The sequence below is a fragment of the Halichoeres trimaculatus genome, unplaced genomic scaffold, assembly GCF_033239565.1.
Source record: "Halichoeres trimaculatus isolate MK-OKI-2021-1 unplaced genomic scaffold, fHalTri1.1 fHalTri1_scaffold_3, whole genome shotgun sequence".
Lineage (NCBI taxonomy): Eukaryota > Metazoa > Chordata > Actinopteri > Labriformes > Labridae > Halichoeres > Halichoeres trimaculatus.
In genome coordinates, this window is record NW_027437181.1 from 31,731,973 (window position 1) to 31,754,311 (window position 22,339).

At 39.7% G+C, this 22,339-nt stretch overlaps 1 protein-coding gene across 2 annotated transcripts in view; it reads left to right on the top strand.

The window, feature by feature from the left end:
• LOC141788338 (collagen and calcium-binding EGF domain-containing protein 1-like) overlaps window positions 1-22,339 on the top strand; it is a 73,279-nt gene that overhangs the window by 15,047 nt on the left and 35,893 nt on the right. The window contains exons 1-2 of one of the 2 annotated variants that reach the window (XM_074667253.1): window positions 5,488-5,893; window positions 9,081-9,161. In XM_074667253.1, coding sequence (XP_074523354.1) covers window positions 5,781-5,893; window positions 9,081-9,161 — 194 coding nt within the window. In that variant the 5' untranslated portion in view covers window positions 5,488-5,780. Of the gene's footprint in view, window positions 1-5,487; window positions 5,894-9,080; window positions 9,162-22,339 lie in introns of those variants that run through there. The other variant, XM_074667254.1, reaches the window with a different exon arrangement.

Consider the following 22,339-nt stretch of genomic DNA (forward strand, 5'->3'; position numbering starts at 1 on the left):
ACCTGTGTGGTCGTGGTAACGAAGCCGAGTCTGCCATTTCAACGGCTGCCTTCTTCTGCGGTTCTTTAATAATGTTGCTTTTTATATTTTATGAATTTATTTGATTCCACAGGGAGTGGTGCCAAAGGAGACTGTGCACTTTAATTTGATGTGTGAGGCCCAGTTACCGAGTGCTTGCATGTACACAGTATGTGTGTAAGTGAGTGCATGTGTATTTCTAACATGATTCATTTGTGGTGAATAAAACCAGCTGTTTCTATTGAACAGAGGCCAAGAACCCCATGCACCGGGGGAATAGACCACGGTGTTAGAGACCGCTGAGTGCAGAGCAACCTAGCATTGTCTGACCGTGTACTGACCACTGCGGTGACTTTTGGCAGGATCTGCTCTTAAAAACTTAATTTACTCCTTAATCTTCTGAAACTGCACAGAAACTCAAACGGTAAAAACAGGTCACCTTTAATTTAAACTCACTACAACTTTCAGTTGTTGTTTCTCTTAATGTGAAAATATTGTAGCCCTCTTCAGTCTATTGTCACTTTGATCTTTTCCTGGCATCGATAATGTACCTTACATGATTACACCTGCGGTTTTTTAGACCCTTTCACAGTTTGCTAACAGTCATGACGTATGTAAGCATCAATGGAGTTTGGCAACAGAAGTATGGCAGAGTACATTGGTTTGTGGAGGTACATGAGAGGATTAACCACCAAAAATCCCACGTTACATGTTAAAAAAAAAAAAACTTTATTTGAAGGAGCACAACTTTCTGGTACATATTAGTTTTCCAGAGAGAGAAACCAGAACATTCAAATAACTTAATGCATAATATTGAATCACTGTTGGTCATGTTCAGACAGCCACAGACTCTGAGTTTTGTGTCTTTAAAAGAAACCTTAATGAGCTGAACACAAACACACAAAACTGCCATATCTGGACCCATGGTCAAAAAAGGCAAGCTTGAAAACTTTAACCCTTACAGCAGTTTGTACCTGTTGGAGGATGAGTATCATTCTCTGTTGTTACCTTGTTAGTTTGGATGTTTTCACTGATGTTACAGATGTTTCATGAACATGCTAACTGTATTTCCAACTTCTCTTTATGCATAAAAGAATCAGAAATCAGAAACACTTAATTGATCCCCAAGGGAAAATTACAATTTATTCTCATCCCATCTGAGCAACATTAGAAAAGACAGTGACACGTAACGGGGAAGGACAGGAGCGGGACAACTGTCAGGACAGCCAGTGTGGACGGTGCACTGTTTTATGTCTTGTGAAAAGAGTACAAAAGGGAGGAAGAAAGGTGTTATTGATAGTAGTACATGCAGTAAAAACCTTGCTGGGTTGAGAGTGGTTAACATACTTATTCATGTGCAGCAAAACACAATTGTTCTGTTGTGATCAAATCAGGATTCAGCAGAAGCTCCTCTGATGGTGGAAATATTGATCGTATATATTGGAATATATTTGTATTTTAAGTTTACCCATGTAACTCTTAACCACAGTACATTTAAATCCTCCCTTGAGGATTTTTTTTTTTTACAAATTTTCCAATATTTGATGTTTCAAATCTCATTTTCTGATGTAGCATAATTATGAATTCCTTTCTTGACCTACAAAGTCAAATGAGGCATTAGTGACTGGTTGATATTTCAAACTAAAATTTGCTTTGAAATACCTGAGTTTAGGACGGAGGTGTCTTTATTGCTGGTTTAATGAAGTTTAGTAAGAATAGAACAGCATTTTTTTTTCTTTAGGTGTTTATCTTATGATATGATGTTTTGTATGCATGACTGACACTAGTACAAGATCATTAAAAAGTTGTTGTATGTGTCAGTGTGAGAGTGGGTCATTGCCATAGACTGTATAAAACATGGACGTAGTCTCACCGATGTCACCTGTCTGTTTCTGAAACTGTAAATGAAGCACATCGGCTATAGCGGCTATAGCGGCCATATTAGTAGTGGCAAGTGCTTTGCGTACAGTTATGGGGCGCCTGTTGGTCACGTGACCCTGAGCTGTGCCTCTCATTGGACGAGCTAGCCATCTTAATATCTGCTGATCTGAAGTTAGAAAAATTCACCCCCTCTACAGTGTGTGCTGATAGTAAAATTAGTAATTCAGACAGTAGGCATTTTTTGAACCAGGCTGTAAATAGGTTTATTTCTGCTTTGAAAATGGCTTTTTTTGGCTTGGTGTGTATGTGACTTAAGCTACTTCCAGAGCCAGCCTCAAGCGGACACTTGAGAAACAGCATATTTTAGCACTTCTGCATTGTCTCATACTCTAAGACCAGAGGTTGCCGCTTGGTCATTGCCCTTTAAGCACTAAGAAGTTTTAAGTCTTTCATGTTCTACTGTTTTTTTTTTTTTTATAATGAACCAGTGGTGATCAATCAGAATTTACATATTTTTGGTGTCAAATTTCTGTTTATGGTTTTGCAAAGCTACAAATCAATACATAACCTCGTTATCCTGCATTTTGCAAACAGCTGTCTTAAACAAAACAAAGTATTATTGTGAAGAAAGCCCGTATTTGGTTAATTTGCTTTAGAGAAAAAAAATCAAGAGTGAGCAAAAATTTTATCTGTATGATCATAGGTGATGGTGCTCATAGGAAATGCATTCTTTATTATGTAAAAAAAACAAAACAAAAAAAAAAAAAAAACAGAGTAAACACAACAGAAAAACTCCTAACTGTGCCTTTAACTCTAAAAACACTCATAGAGCGAAGGCTTTGATTTGGACTGATGTCATTTAATTTCATAAATGTCACATTTATTGTAGAGAGAGAACAGACAGAACATTGAATGAAAATAAAAACAAATCTTTCAGCACAAAAAAAGGAAGTAAAAACAATGTCATCAACTATCTTGCACGAGTTAATGAATGTCTTTAATTGTAGTTGTTAAATGTTGCCATTCATCACATTGTAACATATTAACTCTGTTAATAGCGTGCAGAGTTAATCAGACATGGTTTGTGCAGGCCGTCTCCACAGGCCTCTGACCCAATCACAGTTTGAGTAATCAGACTGTGATTACAGGAATGATTTAAAAAAACATGAGTAATGAGTGTGTAATTATTATACATAAAAATAATCTGACCTCCACATGGAGGCTGTTTTAAAATCCTCACCTTCCCGTGACTTCACACAAACCAGAGCACAGAGGAAAAAGTGCTGGGTTATGACTGAACTTGCTTATGTTGAAAAGTGTGATTTTTGAAAGTTCTTGTATCATGACACAACTGAAACAATGGAGTCAGAAAACTCAGTCACCTAATCAAAGTAACATGAAAGATGAGCTCAGTCTAATCATTGATGTTATTACGTAACCTTCACATAATAAAAAGTAATCTTTCTGGAAAAAGAGAGCAGATTTGGGGTACATTAATCCTCCATTGTTTGATTGGCTGTCAGTCTAAAAACAAATACTTAGAGAGTGAGCCCTGGATTATCTCATTCTTCAGTTCTTCCCATTTCTGATTTGCATCCAACAAGGTTTTTCCAGCAAGTGTACACTCAGGTTTGTCTGATCTGATGTATTTATTTCTTTGACAGAAGTCTCCAAACTTTTTCCAAGAGACAAACTGTTCCAGTTGTACAATCCTCCAGGATTCCAGGATAGGACACCGTCACGGTACCAGAACTGAACTGCAGCGGGGGTCTGTGGTAGTCAGTGAGTGTCACTCAAATAATATACAACAAAACAATACATACAAACATATTCTTTAAACTCCAGTTCCTGTCACATACAGTATGATGTGTTAACTCTGAAAGTTGGATCTGATCTTCACTTTCTTTGGCTGAATCATAATGGAGCTGCATTAAATTTAACAGATGTCAGATTTCATGTTGAAAGAAGATCAAGAAGAGTTAATCCATGTCTTAAGTTTATAAAGCTTGTGCTGAGCCTTTCTCTGGTCTCAATAATAAAAAAAACTTTCAGACAGCTGCAGTTCATTCAGCTGGCTCTAACAAGACCACATCACACAACAGCCAGTTCTCTGCACTGAATTTCAAACAGTCAGCTGATTTCAAATTGCTGCTAATTTACAAAACCAAAGTGGTTTGGGAAGGAAAGGAGTCTTGGATCTTTTGTTACCGTGTTGACCCACTAAAATTAGAAGTGATTTTTAATAAAAATTTTGTAGAGCCGGGCTCTTGCAAGAAATTTAACAAGTTAAAAACCATTTCTATGACACATATAATGTTTCATTCCAATTTTTTCATATGTGTTTAAGCTGTTTCCACACAGACCTGAAAAATTCTCTGAAACTCTGAGCTGGGCTGAACACTGACAGACTCAGTGTTAATCATGACTTGATCGGCACATTTCCAACAAGTTCTCTGGCAGAAGCTGGGTGAAGCCTATATGTACAAACACAGCAGGGGTAGTCATGTACAATCACACTAAGTGTTAGGGATGTGTGCCTTTCACATTTAAATAATACGGTCCTGATGCCCAGTACCTGGCAAATAGTACCAATTTTTGGTACTTTTGTGCGTTTATGTGGTAATAAATATTAATTTTTAGAATGTTTAAATCTTAGCATTTTTCAATTTTACATATTTATTCATCAACATTTAACCTTGCAGTGCTGTGTTTGTGTCCAGTATGGAAAATCCCTCGCTTTTCTACCCTGTCTCAGCCACAAGGATGGGCTTACGTACCTAAAAATATAATCTTTTGATTTTCATGAATCAGTATTCTGTGCTACAGACAGAATTCGGTCGGTACCTTTCAAAGTATCGTATTTGGTACCCATCCCTACTGAGTATATGAGTGGGCGGTCTAGGGGCCAGTGTGATCCAAGTAATCATGAGGCTGCCTCATATTCTTTGCTGTGTGCCGTCATTATTTTCCTCTCAAGTTTTGATACCAGTAATACATCAGATTACATGTAGCATTGATATAGAGGCCAAATACTGTCATCATGATGTCAAGTTCAGCATCACACCCAGTTCTGAATTCTAATAATAATAGTGCAACTCTCACAGAATCCTTTATAAGCTCTGTATGGCCTCCTGAGACTCCTCCACCCAACTCTAGTCCTTGTCCTTTTTATCAGAGAAGACTCTGTTGTGAAGATAAAACAATCAAAAATGGATCATTTTAGAGACAGTCTTGAAAGTATCTTGATTTTTTCCATCATAAGTATGTGAAAATTTTATTTTGAAATACTAGCGTGAATATTAAAGTCAAATTAATCCGCATCTTCTAACATTAAAAAAAGACTTTTATCCAAACAGCATCTGTCTATCATTGATCATCCACTCTTTGACCGTCTCAAACAGACCGTGAAGTTGTAAAACTCAGTAGTAAAATGCGTTCACTCTAAATATCACAAACGCTTAGGGGTAATTTGAGGATTAAGGTTGTCATTGAGCAAATTGTAAAATTACTGGCCCACATACGTCATCAGCAGCAATGAGCAGAGCGGCTGGATACTCGCCGGCTTTGAGTCTCTTCCTTAAAGGCAGGAATGTAAATCCAGAGGGATTAGTGCGAACACACGGGGCTGTAAACCCTTCAGTAGCTCTCCAAGGGGTCTCTGCCTTAGTGCGTAAAGTGGGGACGCGGCTCCGGACGCACAGCGCAACATTTCTTCTCTCACAGGCTCCATGTGCGTCACCTCTGCGGGATACTGGACGAGGATTACTGATACTCTGAAGCTACTGCCCGCGCGGGTAACTGACATGTGAAAGCATCGGTGTTTTCTGATGTGAAAGCGTTTTCAGTGGAACAGATCAGCTGTGCCGGAGCGCAGAGGGGACATGGGTCAACTTTATGGTGCGACTCTTTTACCATTTGGCGCAATTTGTGTTGTTTTCCTGTGGGAATCTGGTGCCAGCTCTATCAGGACGACCCTCGCTGTGGACACTTCGAAGTAAGTTTATTAGATTGACCTAAACACGTCTTCAGTAAATGAAAGGCAGCATGTTTGTGACGCAGTGCCAAACTGGATCTGATTATAGACTTTTTATTTTTTATTTTTTTTTTGCTTATAAGATTTTATCTTTTTATCATGAAGCGAATCTTCAGGAAAAGTTAGAAACATTTTTAACATCAGTCTGAGTCAGAATGAAACTTTGATCTGAGGGCTGTATGATCTGATAACTCCTCATCTGTACTTGCACTTGTATCTCAGCATGTAACATAAAGCCAGAACACGGACTTCTTCTCAGTCAGATCAGCACGCTGTGCCAGATATCAGATCAGAGTTTGGAGTGTTTTATTGCTCTCTGCTCTGAACGACAAACTGTGTGAGCAGGTTTCAAAGAGGAGACCCCTGGATGAACCGCCGCAGCACGTCTAATCTAATGTGATTTTCAGGGACATGCAGGAGGCAAAGGGAAACTCCAAATGGTTGGAATCGGTCGCGGTTCAATGAGCCAAATGTTACTTGTTCAGACATAACGTGACAGATGCTGTTCAGGTGCCCGGATACAGTGGGTCAGGAGGTGAGGGGAGGATGTGAAGGAGCACATGCATCCAATGTTCTGTGGAGGAGAGGAGACCACTGAAACTGCAGAATACATGATTGTTTTACTTTGGCCGGATGCATCCTCTTAACCTACTCCAAATGATGTGACAGAGCTCAGATCCTAAAGGTTTAGGGTAATCTCTCAAACTGTATCACAAATAGACAAGACACATCTATTCCTGACTGACAGCCCTCCAACTGAACCTCAACAAAGCTGTGTGAGTTGAAGACTTAATTTAAGGAAACACAGGAACTGCCTGAGGCTGCTGTGTAATATCATCACTGTATTAACTCGAACATACAGCAGCTTTAAGTTTAATAGAATTCCATCTCAAAAGCTTCAGCTTCATGTCTTCTTTTTTGACATCTCTTGGAGTATAAACACACCATTGCTACAGTAGTTAACATATCAGTATTTGTTTATATGTCAGTATCAGCATGAAATAGATGAGTCACATATTAGGAGATGAAAAGATGTGATTGAGGCTGTTTCCAACTAAAAACATGTTTGACCAAAAACTTCAGCTGTTCAGTGTACAGCTGATTGCATCATGTTCCTGATTCGTGGGAGATGAGTGAAAACAAATTGTGCTCAGAACAGCAACAACTGGTTATTTTTGTTATCTAGCTTTTGTTTTTCTGCAAATGATGGCTCATCTGGAGTTTGAAATGAGAAAAATGTCTTCAAAAGAAGCCAAGGTGAAAACCTATTTTTATTTTGTGAAATTCTTGTATAAAGATGTAAAACAAGCAATAGCAGAAAATTATTACTTTGAGAAGATGTAACAGCAGAGTGTTGACAAATTTCTCAATGATAACTTTACTTTATGTTAAAGTGGCTGTGAGGAGCTTCTAAGTGTTTAGCTAATTGTTTGTGATAATGTTCATTCCAATCCACAGTCAGCAGTTATTCTGCAGTGGTCTGTTCAAACTTGAGAGTCTATCAATAAAATGAAGAGTGAGGTTACGTTAGCTCTGTTTGGTAGATGACTGGAAGGACATGACCAAGATTTACTAACGTTACACATCTCAGACATGTGTTAGAGCACCGGGCTGCAAGCTGCACTAAATATAAACAGCTACTTAACTACTTACAAACTGACAGTGTTTGCTTGTTGTCACATTAGCCTACAGATACATCGGAGCATCAGGCTGCCGATAGCGCTACAAATAGCCGGCTACTACAACGTTTGCTTGATGTCACGTTACAAACCATAGCACTACTTCAATGTACTGATAAATACCTTACCTTGGCACGTCGTATCCAGTAAAACGTTGTCTTGAACCAAGAAAATTTGTTTTGATCTGATCTCCATTTAATTACAAAACAAGCATACACCTCGCTGAAAGTAATTTACAACAGTATGTGGAGACTCCGGGCCAGAAGGTGGTGAGGCAGTCCAATTAAAACAGATTCTTTTCATACCTTCTTTAAAGAAGTGATACTGATTATCAGTTTGTGCATTGATTGATTCATAGACTGGTGTCAGCTCTACTGTTATTGTTACAAAAAAGAAGAACAGCCCATCTATGATTAGCACCAGTTTTTGAATGTTCAAAATTTGTGAAACTCCAGAGTCAGTCATGCTCCATAAAGAGGCAACACCAACTCCACCATAAATGCTGCGTTATGGCTCTGGTCTGATATGAGCTCCTCAATGATTCAGAGTCTCTTCTATTGTAGCTTTTGTTGCATGGCGTAGCTAATCTTTTCAGTGGATGGCTATTGAGTACAGGTAGTCCAGTTTAGCTCCTGGACCCTTCTACTTCAGAGCCATGCTGTTGTTACACATGAAGGATCTGGTTTTGTATTGTCTTGCCAAATTGTACAAGGTGCTCACTGAAAAAGACACTGCCCGTACAACAGCTCTTAAACCTGTATGTATTGTTCAATATTAACAGTGTCTTTATAGATGTTTAAGCTACTCATAGCATGGGCAACTATTCATCCCCTTCCCATCAGAGGAGCTGATGTGTGTGGCTAAGTGGTTCCTCTCTTTTCCTCTTTAAAAGTCCATGAATTCCAAAAAGAGCGTCACTTTTTGACTCACCAGACCACAGACCTCAGTCCATCCAGGGAAGAGAAGTCACTGGTGTTACTGGATCATTGTAAATGGTCTTCATTTTGCATAAAGTTACATGTATGTTTGCGACTCATCCCATATTTTTTTGTTTTGTTTTGGATGTTATAGCTGACATCAAATTCAAAATAAGTTTTTCATTCTATCAAAGTGAAACCTTTTTTATTCTATGATACACTCCGATGCTTTTCAAACCAGAAGCAGCGCAGACAAAAATCAGACACAGCTACCATCCCTTTTTTGGAAGCATGGTTTATTAATAATATAAAACATAAGAACAAAATATTGTTAAGTTTTGGGCACCCACAATAAGACTGTCAGCTTGTAACACAGTGCAGCTTCCAATTGGATCTCCTTCGCTTTGTATGGGGAGCCCTGGTGGTCTCACCTTCATGCCTGGATCGAGAACTGCTCTCATTTCTCCTCCCTTCCTCCCTGTTTGATATGTGTGTGTTGATTCGATGAACACTGCTGAAAAAAAGTGTGATAAGTTTTTCGTCTGTCCTCAGAGCGGAGTGTCCTGACAATAAGATCTTGACTGTGGAGTATCCCTGTGTGAGAGCTGGGGGCAAGAACAGCACCTGCTTCAGGTAAGACTCTTAACTCTGCACCACCTGGATGAGATTTTCACTGTTTCCCTCCTTCTCATGAACCTGATCCTCTCAGTGAAACAACAAGGAGAGATTGAGTATGTCACATTTAGATTTCCAGCTCTTTCCCAGAACAGAAACTTTCTGGAGGACACGAACAGAACAAGCTGTGGATCTCTTTCTGTTTCTGTGACCACTTAATCTCATTGCCACGTCATTTCCAGAAGTCACCTCTCAATATTCAACTTTTAAAACTTAACTCTCACTTGGAGCAGATGAAGAATACTTTCTCTGAGCATCATCACTCTGTGGTGAAATGACGATGTTCACTGATGATGAAGTTTACGAAACTGCATCCAAAAGGTCTGGATGATGGATGTGAACTTACTTCATACGGAAACTTTCATTCACTGAGCTGACGTCCATCAGTTTGGCTCTGTGAAAGTAAGACTGAAGCCAAACTTGAACTTTCTGGCTTCAGAGTTAAAACATTTGGGGAAACATCCTCTTCAGGGAGTTGGATCCTGTGTTGTAACCTTAAAAGTAGAAGCAGTCTTACAGGAGAGGACAGAAATAGTGTTTGTTGTGTACAGTGTAGTGAATGAGTCTATTGAGAGGGAGAAGGGGACTACAGACTACAGATCAGATCTGGTTGCAGTCATCAGCACAAAGAGATGTGTTTTGTGTTTTTATGAATTAACTAAGATAAATAGGAGGGAGAGGATGTAAGAGGGGAATTTGTGGCAGTTTTGAAATATTTCCCTATGTAATTGTTTCCTTTCGGCTCTTCTCTCTCAGCTACACACTCTCCAGGGGTCTCATTTTTGAGACACATTCTTTGATACTGTATTGTATAAGAATCTGGGAACACAGGTTAAATAATACAAATGAATTCATTACAGACTTTCATGATAAAGGTGCACATCAGGAGGAATCCAGTGTAGATCATTCATTCAGACATTAAGATAACCGTCCTCCTGAGCTGAACTTTGGCTGCGGTTAGAAGATCCTTTAATAAATGAGGCAGTAGGTCTGGTGTGAGGCCAGACCATCTGATCTGTTCACTGTCAGGGTCAGACTCTAACGGTCTCTGTGTCGTGTTTAATTTCTGGCTCTAAAAGAGACGTGGCATGCTTCAGGAGGTGGATTAGATGAGGTTGTATTTTCCTCTTCATATTTCTCAAGGCGGTTCAACGCAGACCTGGATCAAATTGATTTTTCAAATAACTTCAGGGGCAAACAGATTGGTCCACTGTGTCTGTTCAGAAATATTACTTTGAACTCAGTTTCAGGAAGGGGAGTTTGTTGTTCAGACAAGGCAGATTGAAGAATGATTACAAACGCTCATCTTTTCAGACACGCAAAGTTAAATATTTTTAGCTTGATGATTACCACAGTTCTCCAGGTTCAGAGCAGGTCCTACAAATAAAAACTGACGTAGCAGGTGCCTTCGTGTACTCTTACCTGGTAAACACGAGAATAAGACCGTGTTCACATGGCAGCCATTGGCAGGTGATGTCTTGCCTAAAGGAAGTTTGCCAAGTGAGATCTGTGCAAAAATGGCAAAAAGAACAATGAACAACATCCACTGAGATTGTTTCTTCAGTGGTTGATGCAAATGCGGATTATAAGGTTGCAAATTACCCTGTGACTTGTGTTATTTTCTACATTGTGTATGAAAAACAAACAAACAAACAGTTAACTATTAAGAGCCATTTTTTCCATGCACATTATAACCCGGTTTAGTAATCAATCAATCAATCGGTCTTTTTTTCTTTCCTTTTTTTTTTTTATTGTATAGCAACAAACATTATCTCAGGACACTTTCCAAATAAATTCACAGGTCTAGACCCTTTGAAGTTAATACAATTTTATTAACAGAAACCCAACATCAAGACAAGATAAGGAGTCTATTCTCATCTTAACCCACCAAGAGAACAGTACCCTGCAGCTTTTAGCAAGTTACAATGGCAAGGAAAAACTTCCTTTTAATGGGCACATTTCAGATGGTTCTTTAATCAATTCATTGAATTCAAAAATACATTTGATTAAGCTGTAGGTTTCATAACATGACAGACATTTATTTTTGTCAGTTTTGTCAGTGTTTCAGATTTTTTATAGAACACCAGTCAATTGCTATTATAAATTTGATATGGTGTCATTGAGTAAGGACTAAATTTGTTATTGAAGAAGAAAATGGTGAATGAGTACATGTTTTGCTGAATGTGAAATGCAAAATGGGCATGGGGAAAAAAAGCTAACATTGCTCAACATTAACTGTAAGGCCAGGCTGTCTGCACTGTCGAAAGTCAAAAAATCTATTTATTATTTAATCTGCCCTGTGAGCACAGACGTCACTACATACTTACCATATGCCAGCTCAACTGATCAGCCAACAGATAAATTAATCTCTCTAGACGTAATTTCAACCATCCACTAACTTTTTATGAGCTTCATACCCCACAACTAAAGAGATAAATAGCTGATTCAGAATTTTGATATAAATGACTTACTACCTGAGCCACAGAAGCCTGACGTGTTGTCATCTAACAAACGTGAAAATGGACTCCAGAAATGTGTTATGGATGAACTATTATAAGCTCTAGTAATTCATTTAAGGCCTTTATAAGGGGTCCTTGATCAACTGTTTCTGCTTTATAAATGTAGGGTCTCCAGTGAAATTGAAGGCAAATTGGACGGGTCCAGATCAGCCCAGAGAAGACTTTTTTCAGGACAAACATGGTGGACTGTCTGAGAAATCAACATTTCAGTACCTGTCAAGCTTTTCATTGCACTAGTGCAAAAACAGTTTGAAGAGATAAAGATTCTCAGAAACTTGAAACTGATATGTTTGATATTATGGGCAGAAATTGTCAAAAGAAGTCTTCTTCTTTGATTTTATTAGGTCAGTAACTGGTTGATGGCAGATATTTGCTGTTGGAGCTGGTTTATTGTCATGGTTCAGTCTGAAGTAGTTTCTGCACCAAGTAATTTCATATTTACAACATCAATGTCAAAATATTTTTCTTTTCATTTGTAGTTTGCCAAAATATGTTAAAAGTTGTCTCATAAAACTTTTCTTTTGAAGCATAACCAAACCCATCTGTCTTATTAACAGAATAAAATTAAAAAGATCTTTAAAACTGAGCGCTTGGCAGCAGCTGTCAGGATAAACTAAACATTTCACTTACAAACCTTAAACAGAAGAACAGTTATGGTGGATGGTTTATCTTGACCTCAGAGGAGATTATGAATATATCTATTAGACCATTAAAGACAAAATTCTGTCCTAACAAGCGTCTCCACCAGCTAATAAGTGAAAAATCGATCCTTCTGTACCCATTTGTTTTTGTATTCAATCAGAGGTTTCTCTAATGAAGCAGAGTAAAGAAAAATGAAACACCAAGCTGTTGATGGGTGCTGACGTCACTCTGTACAGCTGCTAATCTGAAGAAAAGCTCTTCAAGACAAGGACTTACTGATGTGTTTGATGAATGTTAAGTCATCTGTTATTATTTTTGAAGGGTTGCAGATCCAATAAAGAGCTGCCAGCATTTACATAAACTCTGCAAGGCTAACCATGGCATGAGTCCACACAATGTGGAAACACTAAACACTGTATCTGCTTTTCTTTTCTTTCTTTTTTTGATGTACCCTCTAAGTCCTGTGACTGGAGATAAGTCACTTGGTCTGAGAAATAAAACTTGTTCCTTAGAAAAACTGTACAGCAGTTCCTGGACATGCTAGCAGCTACATTTTCTTAAAGAGCAGGTTATCTTTTGAACTTCCTTCCCGTTTACAACAACTCTGCAGTCTTCAGGTCTCGAAAGCCTTCAGTGTGTGTGTGGATAAGTCCAAGATTTGACAGGACGGCCATAACTAGTTACGATTGCCAAGCTATGATTGGACAATTGAAGTTTTTAAACTATATTTGACCCAGACCCGGTCAGACTGACAGTCTAATCTCCATCCAGAGACAGCCTGGACTTCTTCCAATAGTTTCTGGTTTTCTTTCTTATTCCATCACCTGGCACTTCGCTCCGGTATTGTAATAAAGTGGGGGAAAGTAATATTTCTTAGAGTTTTGATTGAAGATGACACACTAACCACCTGGAAAGTTTCACACTTTCCCATGGAGAGCGGGCTCAGCTGCTATGAAAACAGTGGAGTAAATTACAGTACTTATGGCACTGTGATTACAGTAATATCAAACACAAGGCATGAGATCTTATGAGAAAGAGCTTTTTAGGTTCAGATCTATTCAGCAGAGACGTTTATTAGATAATGAAATATAACTCTGATGATTTACGTCCAGACAGAAAAAATTGAAGTTGTTTCCACCCTGATTTCATTGAATGCAGCTCAGACACCGGCCTCATGTCTTTCATTTGTTTTCTGTCTGTTGAGCCGATTTTCTCTACCTCACATCCTCAAGTCTTCTTTTTTCCGCTGCCTTTTTGTCACTAATGCTGAAGGTCCCATATTATGCAAAAATCACTTAATTAAGTATTTTAGTGAAATTTGTGGGTCTTTGGCTTTTCTTCCAGCCCACAAAATGTGATATTTAATGACAAAACCTGTTCTTAGTAGTGCTTGTGAATGTAAAATCCTGACCTAAATTGAGCTGTTTGGATTTTGGGGATTTGCGGACGTCAGCAATTCCCTTTTTTGACCAATCAGGAGCAAGTCTGACCTGATTGGTCCACCGGAGCAGATACCCCTGAACCCCCTCCCAGCCCACTCCTCTCCCCCCTGCTGGAGAAAAATCTCTCCAGCAGCGGGGAGGGGAATGCCAAAGTTGAAGAGCCATCACTGCTTTGTTTTTGGCTGTAAACAGCCACATAGTTCCATGCACAAGCTTCCCATCCCAGAAGAAGACAAGACTAAGTGGCTAGAGTTCATTTATCAAGGAAATGTGCCAGCTACACTCAGTAAAACTGTGCATGTGTGTGCTTGTCACTTCACGGCCGACTGCTTTTCCAACTTTGGACAGTACAACAGAGGGCTAGTGAATAGACTGGTCCTGAATCCAGGCGCATTATCAACCATCTGCCAACAAACCTCGGACCCTGGAAATGTGAGTATTTTAAATGCTGTGTGCTGTGGAGCAGATGTAAGAGCTTTTCCTCAGTGTCCCCCCTGTCTCTGTGTTAGCTTCAGGATGCTAACTTTAGCTGGGGTTAGCCTGTTGTTTTAGCCTTTAATGTTACAGTAAAAGAGCTTTGCTGTTTTCTAAACACTGTGCACTCGGAGCTTGGCTCATTTACATACATACGTCACGCCCACTAACTCAGACCGTTCTGAACAGAGGGGCTATGAGAGCCTGGAAACAATGCTGCTGTGCTTGATTTATTGGCTTTTTGGACCAAAACATGTAACTACCATTTCATGAGGACATCAATGATCCATATTAAACTGCAGAAAAGGAGCAGAATATGGGACCTTTAATGTGCTTGTGTTCTCAATGCTTGAATGTAAATGTCTCAGCCAGTTTTGTGGTGTAGTGCAGAAGTAAACCCAACTTCTCTCTCCAGATAAACAAAGACCTTACCCACTGCGGGTCTCCTCCTCTTCCTCTGTGGCTTCACAGCATGAATCAGCTCCATTCCTGCATCTCTATTGTTCTGGTCATTTTATACACTCATACTGTCAATGCTGGAGGTCAGAATTCAGCTGTGCCAAGCTAAATATATAGTACAAGGTTTAGTACCAGAATCTGAGTGTGTGCAAGCATTCATGTTTATTTCTGTGTCTGCGTGAGTTGTGTCTGTGTTGTCTGTTTTGGCTGCTGGAGCAGGTTTATGATGAGAGTTGGTTTTCTGTTGCTCTGTCTAAACACTGTCATCTTTGGAGTCCAGCTCTGGTATGACTGATGGTTCTGCTCAACTATAAACCATTCTCCACGTGATTGGCATGTTGTTCTGGTTTGAATGACCCTGCAGAGCTCTTTTGCTGCAGCAGATAACACTCATAATATCATGTTACAGTGTTTGAGCTCAGACTCCTACTCAGATCGTGTAAGGCATGATGATAAATGTCATGGAGACGGGGTTGGTTTTTATTATTTCCATACTCTGCGCTGCTGTTGTTGAAACTTTGACTGATCTCTCCCAGTAAGCTCATGATGGTTTGGCATCTTTCGGGTGCTTTCAGAGGGCAGAGTATGTGAATCATGTCTGCTGGTGTTTTAAAGCACTTCAGCTGTTTTAATACACACAGAAAGTATGTGTGTTTTATATTGATGCAGAATTGGATTGAGAAACGTCTGTGGCTGAAAAGTATTATTTACACAAGAACAATCATGCTGGTTTTTCAGCTTCTGCCAAGTCTAGTCATGTTTGAGTTTTCAGTTTATAAGTCACACATTAACACTAAATGCCATCCAAGCTTCCATCTGTTCGACTTACGTACATTTGGATAAATGTCATAATGGGATAAAAACAACTTAAACTCTTATAATGTCAGTCAGAAAAGCAATCAACCCTCACTGGGATGGATGGAGGATGGTTTGAACATCTGAACTTGAATGCAGAAAAGAAAACACTGATGTGTTTTTTTCGTCACCAGACCTTTTAGGGAAAAAAATCAAAGAAAACAAACAACAACAAACAACAACAAACAAACAAACACAGTAGCTCTTTTCACACATCAACCCCTGAGGTTTCTGAGGTGATTTCAGCTCTTTTAGGTTCAGACATTTTCAGGAACTGAGATCTTTCACTCATACACTTCACAGCTGCAGGTTGAGTATATCCGGGGAGTTCACCAGTGCAGACCATAGACCATAGTCTCCCTGATGTCCCCTGTCTGTTTCTGAAATGAATTTTAAATGCAATTTCGGCTGTCACGGCCATATTGGAAGTGTAAGGGGCTTCAAGTACAGCTAGAGGATGATCTTAACGCCACAGGCTCAGCCATTGAAGCAGTTGTGCAGCCTGAGTCTGCGCAGTAGAGACTGTGAGGGATTCTGGGAGAATCTGAGTAGAGCCAGGTGACAAAAATAATTTTTTTTTTTCTTTTTAGGGTCTAATCACTTCTTGACTCTGCCTCCCGACATATTTTACAATCCCCCCAAAAATTAAACAAGAACGGCAGCTGTCAATCATCGTTAAACGTGACACAAAGCCTTGTTTTTAACCTCTTGTTACTAATGAAAACAAAACTTAAAAAAAAAGAGGACTTGAAGACAAGGCAGCCAAATAATATCTTTAACTCACCACAATAATCGGACATGAGAAACATTTCTACGAGGTGTGTTAGTTTTTCAAAGTTTGACCACAGCCCATCTGGAATGACTGAAGAGATGGATTTTTTTGACCTACACTGCAGCCAGCCACCAGGGGGAGCAGTTTTTGTGGCAACCTCACTTCTATCTGAGCAAGATGACGTCCTTTTTTTCTTACAGTCTATGTATGTGAGCAGTGTCATCACTCCACTCTCACGCTCACAATAAATGCTCCCTACTCTCATCAGCTGCATGTACACACATGCTAACCCTGCTTTACGGACGTTTGAATGAGGAGGTGATTATGTTCACAGAACACAGGCAGACAATGAATGAAACTTTTAAAGAGTGCAGTGCATGTGTGAAAGGGGCTAAAGAAGTAAGCTATTAGTATACAAATTATGAGCTTACAAGCATCTATGAGGCAACTTAGCTCTCTACTATCTTTTTATGGAAAAACGAGGAGAGATGAAAGAACCAGCTTTAAAAACATTACTCAGTTTAAGACTTACGCAGTCTAACTTCTTCTGTGAATAGCGTATTTTTTTATGATTTATGTCGCTGATATCAGTCAGCGGGACCTTCCATTAGTGACATACCACCTTTTAAAATTGTTTCAAGAGCTAACACCTTGATTTCTATAACCCTTGTTGTTTAATGCAAGTAGGGATGCACTGATCTAGCTTTTCAGGTCCAGATATCAATACTGGTACCTGGGCTTTGGGTATTGGGTACAATCCTAATCTGATACCAGTGTTAGATAATAACCTTCATACTCTACTGTGGGATAAGACTTGTGATGTTTTAAGAAGACAAAAATGAGTCCATATGGATTTACTGAAGTTAATATTTATTTAACTATAAGTATTTAAATGTTAAACAGCAGTTTGGTTAAAACATGCTTCAGAATTTACAGAAATGACTCTTTGATTGTAAATTTTATACCTTGTAGACTAAATAATTGTTTAGCCTTAGTGTCAAGTTTCCCACCGATCCGATCCAGCTTTGAGGGTACCAGGATCGGATCGGTGCATCCTTCGATACACCATTATGCTTGTGACGGATGTTACAGTAAGAACCAAACACAGTACACAAAAGAAGGGGAGCAGTAATATGAAAGCCACAAATAGGTATTGTTTCCTGAAATACATTGGATTTTTTTCTCCAATGTGTAACAGAGCCAAACTCATAAAACCTCTGCTTGGACAAAAACAGAGGGTGGTAAATGTGTAAATAACACACATGGTGCTGTGAACTGGGTTACCTGCAGGTTTAAGATCAATACTGAGGAATCAGATATCTCTCAATGAGGCTGCAGCTTTTCTAACCCTTTCCTATTTGTGGTATTACAACACTACATTTGGTACTTTCCATAACAGCTGTGTAATTATTCACCAAAGTGGCTTTCATTAAAAAGCATCCGTGGGCGAAGTTAAGCCAGAGATTTAAACACGGTCTGCTTGCTGTGTTTCTGGATTACATGATTGTTAACTGAGGTTTTGGGGGGAGTTGGACTGCTGGTCAGACAAAACAAGTAATCTAAAAAATGACTCCATGGCATGCCACGACCTGGCACGCTACGGTCTTTATAGTCTGAAGATGAATTGACTTTGCAAGACAACAGTCAGAGGCCACAAACCAAGACACAAGTGTGATGACAATGAACCCCACCCCTGAGGCACTTCGGTACGTGATCTGGTCAACAAAAAGATGAAAGATAGAGAAACGCTGGCCCAAGTGTCTCCAGAAACCCATGTATCATATTACACTTTGGTTTCCGCACATTTTTTGAGCATTTTTCTCTAAATCCTTGATGTAATAATTTAAGACACTTACTAAGCACAAATGACGTCCTGTTTAGCTTCCTACTTTACTTTTTGACCTGCAAACACACACCTTCAGTACAACAAATGAGGAGCATGTGGTGGGATGAAAACAGTCCAACTCAGGCTGTTTGAGAAAAGAGGAAAGAAAAGGAAAGCTTACAATCAGTGTTTCTTGTCCTGAGGTTTTCTGGCACATGTTACTCGTGTTTCTTGCCTGCACGGATATCTAAAGGCTGAGTCACACAGAGTTTGATCATTTGGCTGAATTTCTGCCTCTGAAGCCACTTTGCAGGGGTCTGATATCATTTCACTGTTGGCCACTTACACACATTTTTGCTTTAAATAACCTGTTCATTTGTTACAGATGAGGTTCTGACCGCATACCGAGCAGCACAGATGTGCTCAACCTCACACACCATCGCAACACATCAGGGCTCTGTGTTGGTTTGTGTTTTAAACCTGCAGTAAACATGACCCCTGTTCCAGAGACATGATGCAAGCTCCAGTGAAATCAGGTTTAGTGGTATAAGTCACCTTTTAACCACAGCCACATCCTGTCCTGACTCACTATACGCTCTCACTGGGATCGTGTGATTGCGTGCTGACTGTTGGTCAAACAGCAGGAAGGCCTCTGTACAACTCAAGCCAACTTGTATATGGATTTCATCCACATCAGATATATATCATAGCTGCATTCTGTTTCCTCTCCATACTGCCAAACACACTTTGACCTGCTCTTGAAAAGAAACGCACATTCCCCCTGAAAACCCATTATATCAAAGTATGGTTCTGTTTCCCCCCCGTGCTCCCTGTCTGGATGTGTACAAAGTAAAACTCCCAACCCAAACAGTGTGTGGTTTGAATTTGTTTTAATCCATCCAAGAATTTAAAAAATGACTTAATTGCTGCTTTATTTCTTTTTCTATTTTACATGCCCCATTCAATACCTAAATGGTCAGAATTAGGGAATATTTGCAGTTTTTTCCACATAAAGTGATCCAGCTCACAACAATTTAAGCAGCCAATATAGAGCAAACCTCACTGTAACCACAGTGATCCAATTTTCTACACAACCACAGTTGTCTCCACAGGCAAAACTTTCAGTCCAAAACCTACTCCCCCGTCCCTCCAGAAAGGTCTCCAAACAAAAGTTCCCACAGTTGTTTGCTCTAAGCCTTGCAATTTTTAATGTCATAACTTTTATTGGTGAAGTTTGCCAGGAAAAAAAAAATTATGCAGATTTTTATCATCCCAAGATGCTGAAGTAAGGTCGTTGTGTTGCTCCATCAGAGACTCAAAGAGGTCTTAATGGTTTGCCACGTAGACTGCTTATTCAAGCCAATGCCACACATATTCACTGACTGCAACGCCAAAAGTTTCAGAGCTGTCCCTGCTGACAGTTTATAAACCTGCCTCCTTCATGTCTGCAGTTGAAACAACAGTGAAACTATGAAAACTATAAAAGCACTCAGAGAGCACAGACCTCCACCAAGCATATTGTGATTGTCACGCAACACTGTAGTCCTACTTTAATGTTATACTCCCTTTCAGCAGACTATCTGCTACAATTTGGTGTTAGTTGCAGGTTTGTACGATAATTTGTTACTAGGGTTGCACGATATATTGGTACCATTATCGGTATCGGCCGATGTTGGTCTTTTTTTTTTAAATATAGGTATTGACCCATGTCTAAAAGTGGGCTAATATTTACTCATTAGCTGCTGGCCATTTTCAGAGCATCTTGAACGATCTTGAAAGACCCAAATAATATTGTTTTCTATGACTATGTAAACACCAAAACAACCTAAGAAGAGTGGACCCTCTTCTTTTATCTCTTTCTGATTTTGATCCAGAAAACAGAAAAAATGTACTTTTTGATCGCGTTCATGCTGGACACTCCATCTTTAATTCTCTCCATGGTCATCTGTTCTCACGATCATCCCGCTCTTTCTCCCTGAACTACCTCGACACATCATCTCAGATTGTTTATTTTTTTTTGAACCAATATCAATATTGGCCAAAATTTACATATTTCATTCATCCCTATTTGTTTCCTGACAGTGTTGAAAATTATGATGACCTAGTACATGTTTCATATTGCGGATCTTAGTATCCAGAATATTGCCAGGATCTGGATCGTACTTTTACATTTGTCAGAAATTATGGTGACCTTGTCTTGTATTGTTTTGCAAAGCAATCCGACCATTTATCATGGAGTTATATTCACATATGGTGAAAACAGCCCTATCTCACAATGATAAAGAATCCTTTAAAAAAATCCTGAATCTAGACTGTGATCCATATCAACTCCAAAATTTAATCACTTCTTCCTTATCACATTTTGAACATTTCCTAAAAATTTCATCAAGATCAGTTTGTTACTTTTTGAGTTGTGATGTTCAAAGACAAACAGATAGATTAATTCTCCCAAAAACATAACCTTAGTGAAGGTAATGAATCACGTCAAACACGATTCGAACATGATTTCAGTCACAACCATTAGATCACATCTTGCGTATTTGTCTTCAAGTGTTTGTTTTCATGAGAAGTCCATACATTAGTGCCCTACATATGCCACCCTCATTAGAGGAGTCTAGGTCCAGAACTCCAAGGAAATTATGTTGCTTTACATTTCAACATTGTTGGTGGTTTTGTTTCACTGAGTAAACCCCTCTCTGTCTGAGACCGCCGTGTATCAGTTTTCTGCAGACAGTTAGACTTTGCTCTGTGTTTGAGGCAATCTATGTGACTTCCTAAAAACAGATATTTAGGATCAGCTATTTGTTTGTTGATCCAGACTTAAAGGCTTAAAGTCAATGCTCCTTAAACAAGCCAGGCCAGCTCATGTACTCATACTGGGATTTGGACATAAGGGTCTGTCACGACATGCCTGCAGAGTGGATACCAGTGGTTTTCAATGTCATGCCACAGACTATGTTTGAGGCATAATTTCAACAGCCTGCTAAACAAAAGTGCAGCATGCTTCTTCTGCTTTATTTCTTTTCTGGGTCAGGACAACTCCTTGTTAACATGTATGGGAACTCCAAAGTGGTCTGAAACAGATGTGGATCCCGGCCCATGCACCACATCCAGTACACACCCTCTCACCCACAGTTGACTTGTGCGTCACACATAAACATCTAAAGTGTTCATTAATGAGGCCCAACTCATGGCCTGGACTCTATCTCCTCTCCCACAGCTGCCCTTTTCTTATTGGGCCCCCGATTCTCTGTTTTGCTTCTGAGAGACAGAAGCCAGGCTCCCTCTCTCAGTAGCCTGTGCTTTACAGCTCAGGTTGAGTCCAGGTTAAATGAAGAAAACCCCTCATGGAGATTTTGGGGTTTATGAAACAAGAACGACAGGAACCACTTAGGCTAAGCACCAGATTCTTCTTCTTCTCGTGTCCCATGGATTCAACCTCCAGAGAGCGTGTGTGTTGTGATGGTTCCTCGGAGAGTTTAGGATGTGTCGAGTTTCAGCAGTGAAACCTCTGAAATAACACAGAGATGAGAGACACAGAGTGGGCTGCATGAATGATGTCCTGGTGACTGCCTGCCTGCCTGATGGATGGATTTGTTTAGTGTTTGGATGATTGATTAACACGCTGACAGATTTCAACTGATCCTCAGAGTGGGAACTTTGCCCCTCGTCACGCAGGACGAGAGATAAAGTGTGTTATCTTACAGCTTCCTCTCATCCCCTATCTTTTCCCTAAATGTTTGACTTTGGACTTCACCTAACTCTTGAGGCACCAACAAGGTGCTTCCCAATAAATTAGAATATCCTGGAGAAGTTACTTTTTGTTTTTTTGATATTAGCCATCTGAATTACTGCATCAGTGTTGTGTGGCATAGAGGTGATCAGCTTGTAGCTCAGCTGAGGTGTTAAGGAAGCTTACACTGATGTAATAGCTGCCTTCAGCTCACCAGTGTTCCTGAGTCTGGTGCCTCTCATTTTCCTCTTGACAATACCACATTGCTTCTCTACGGGGTTCAGGTCAGGTGAGTTTTCTGGCCAGTCAAGCGCAGGTATACCATGGTCACTTGTCATCGTACTTCAGGTTGTTTGGCAGAGTGGGCAGGTGCCAAATGAAATCGGCGTCTCTGTAAAGTTTGTCAACAGAAGGA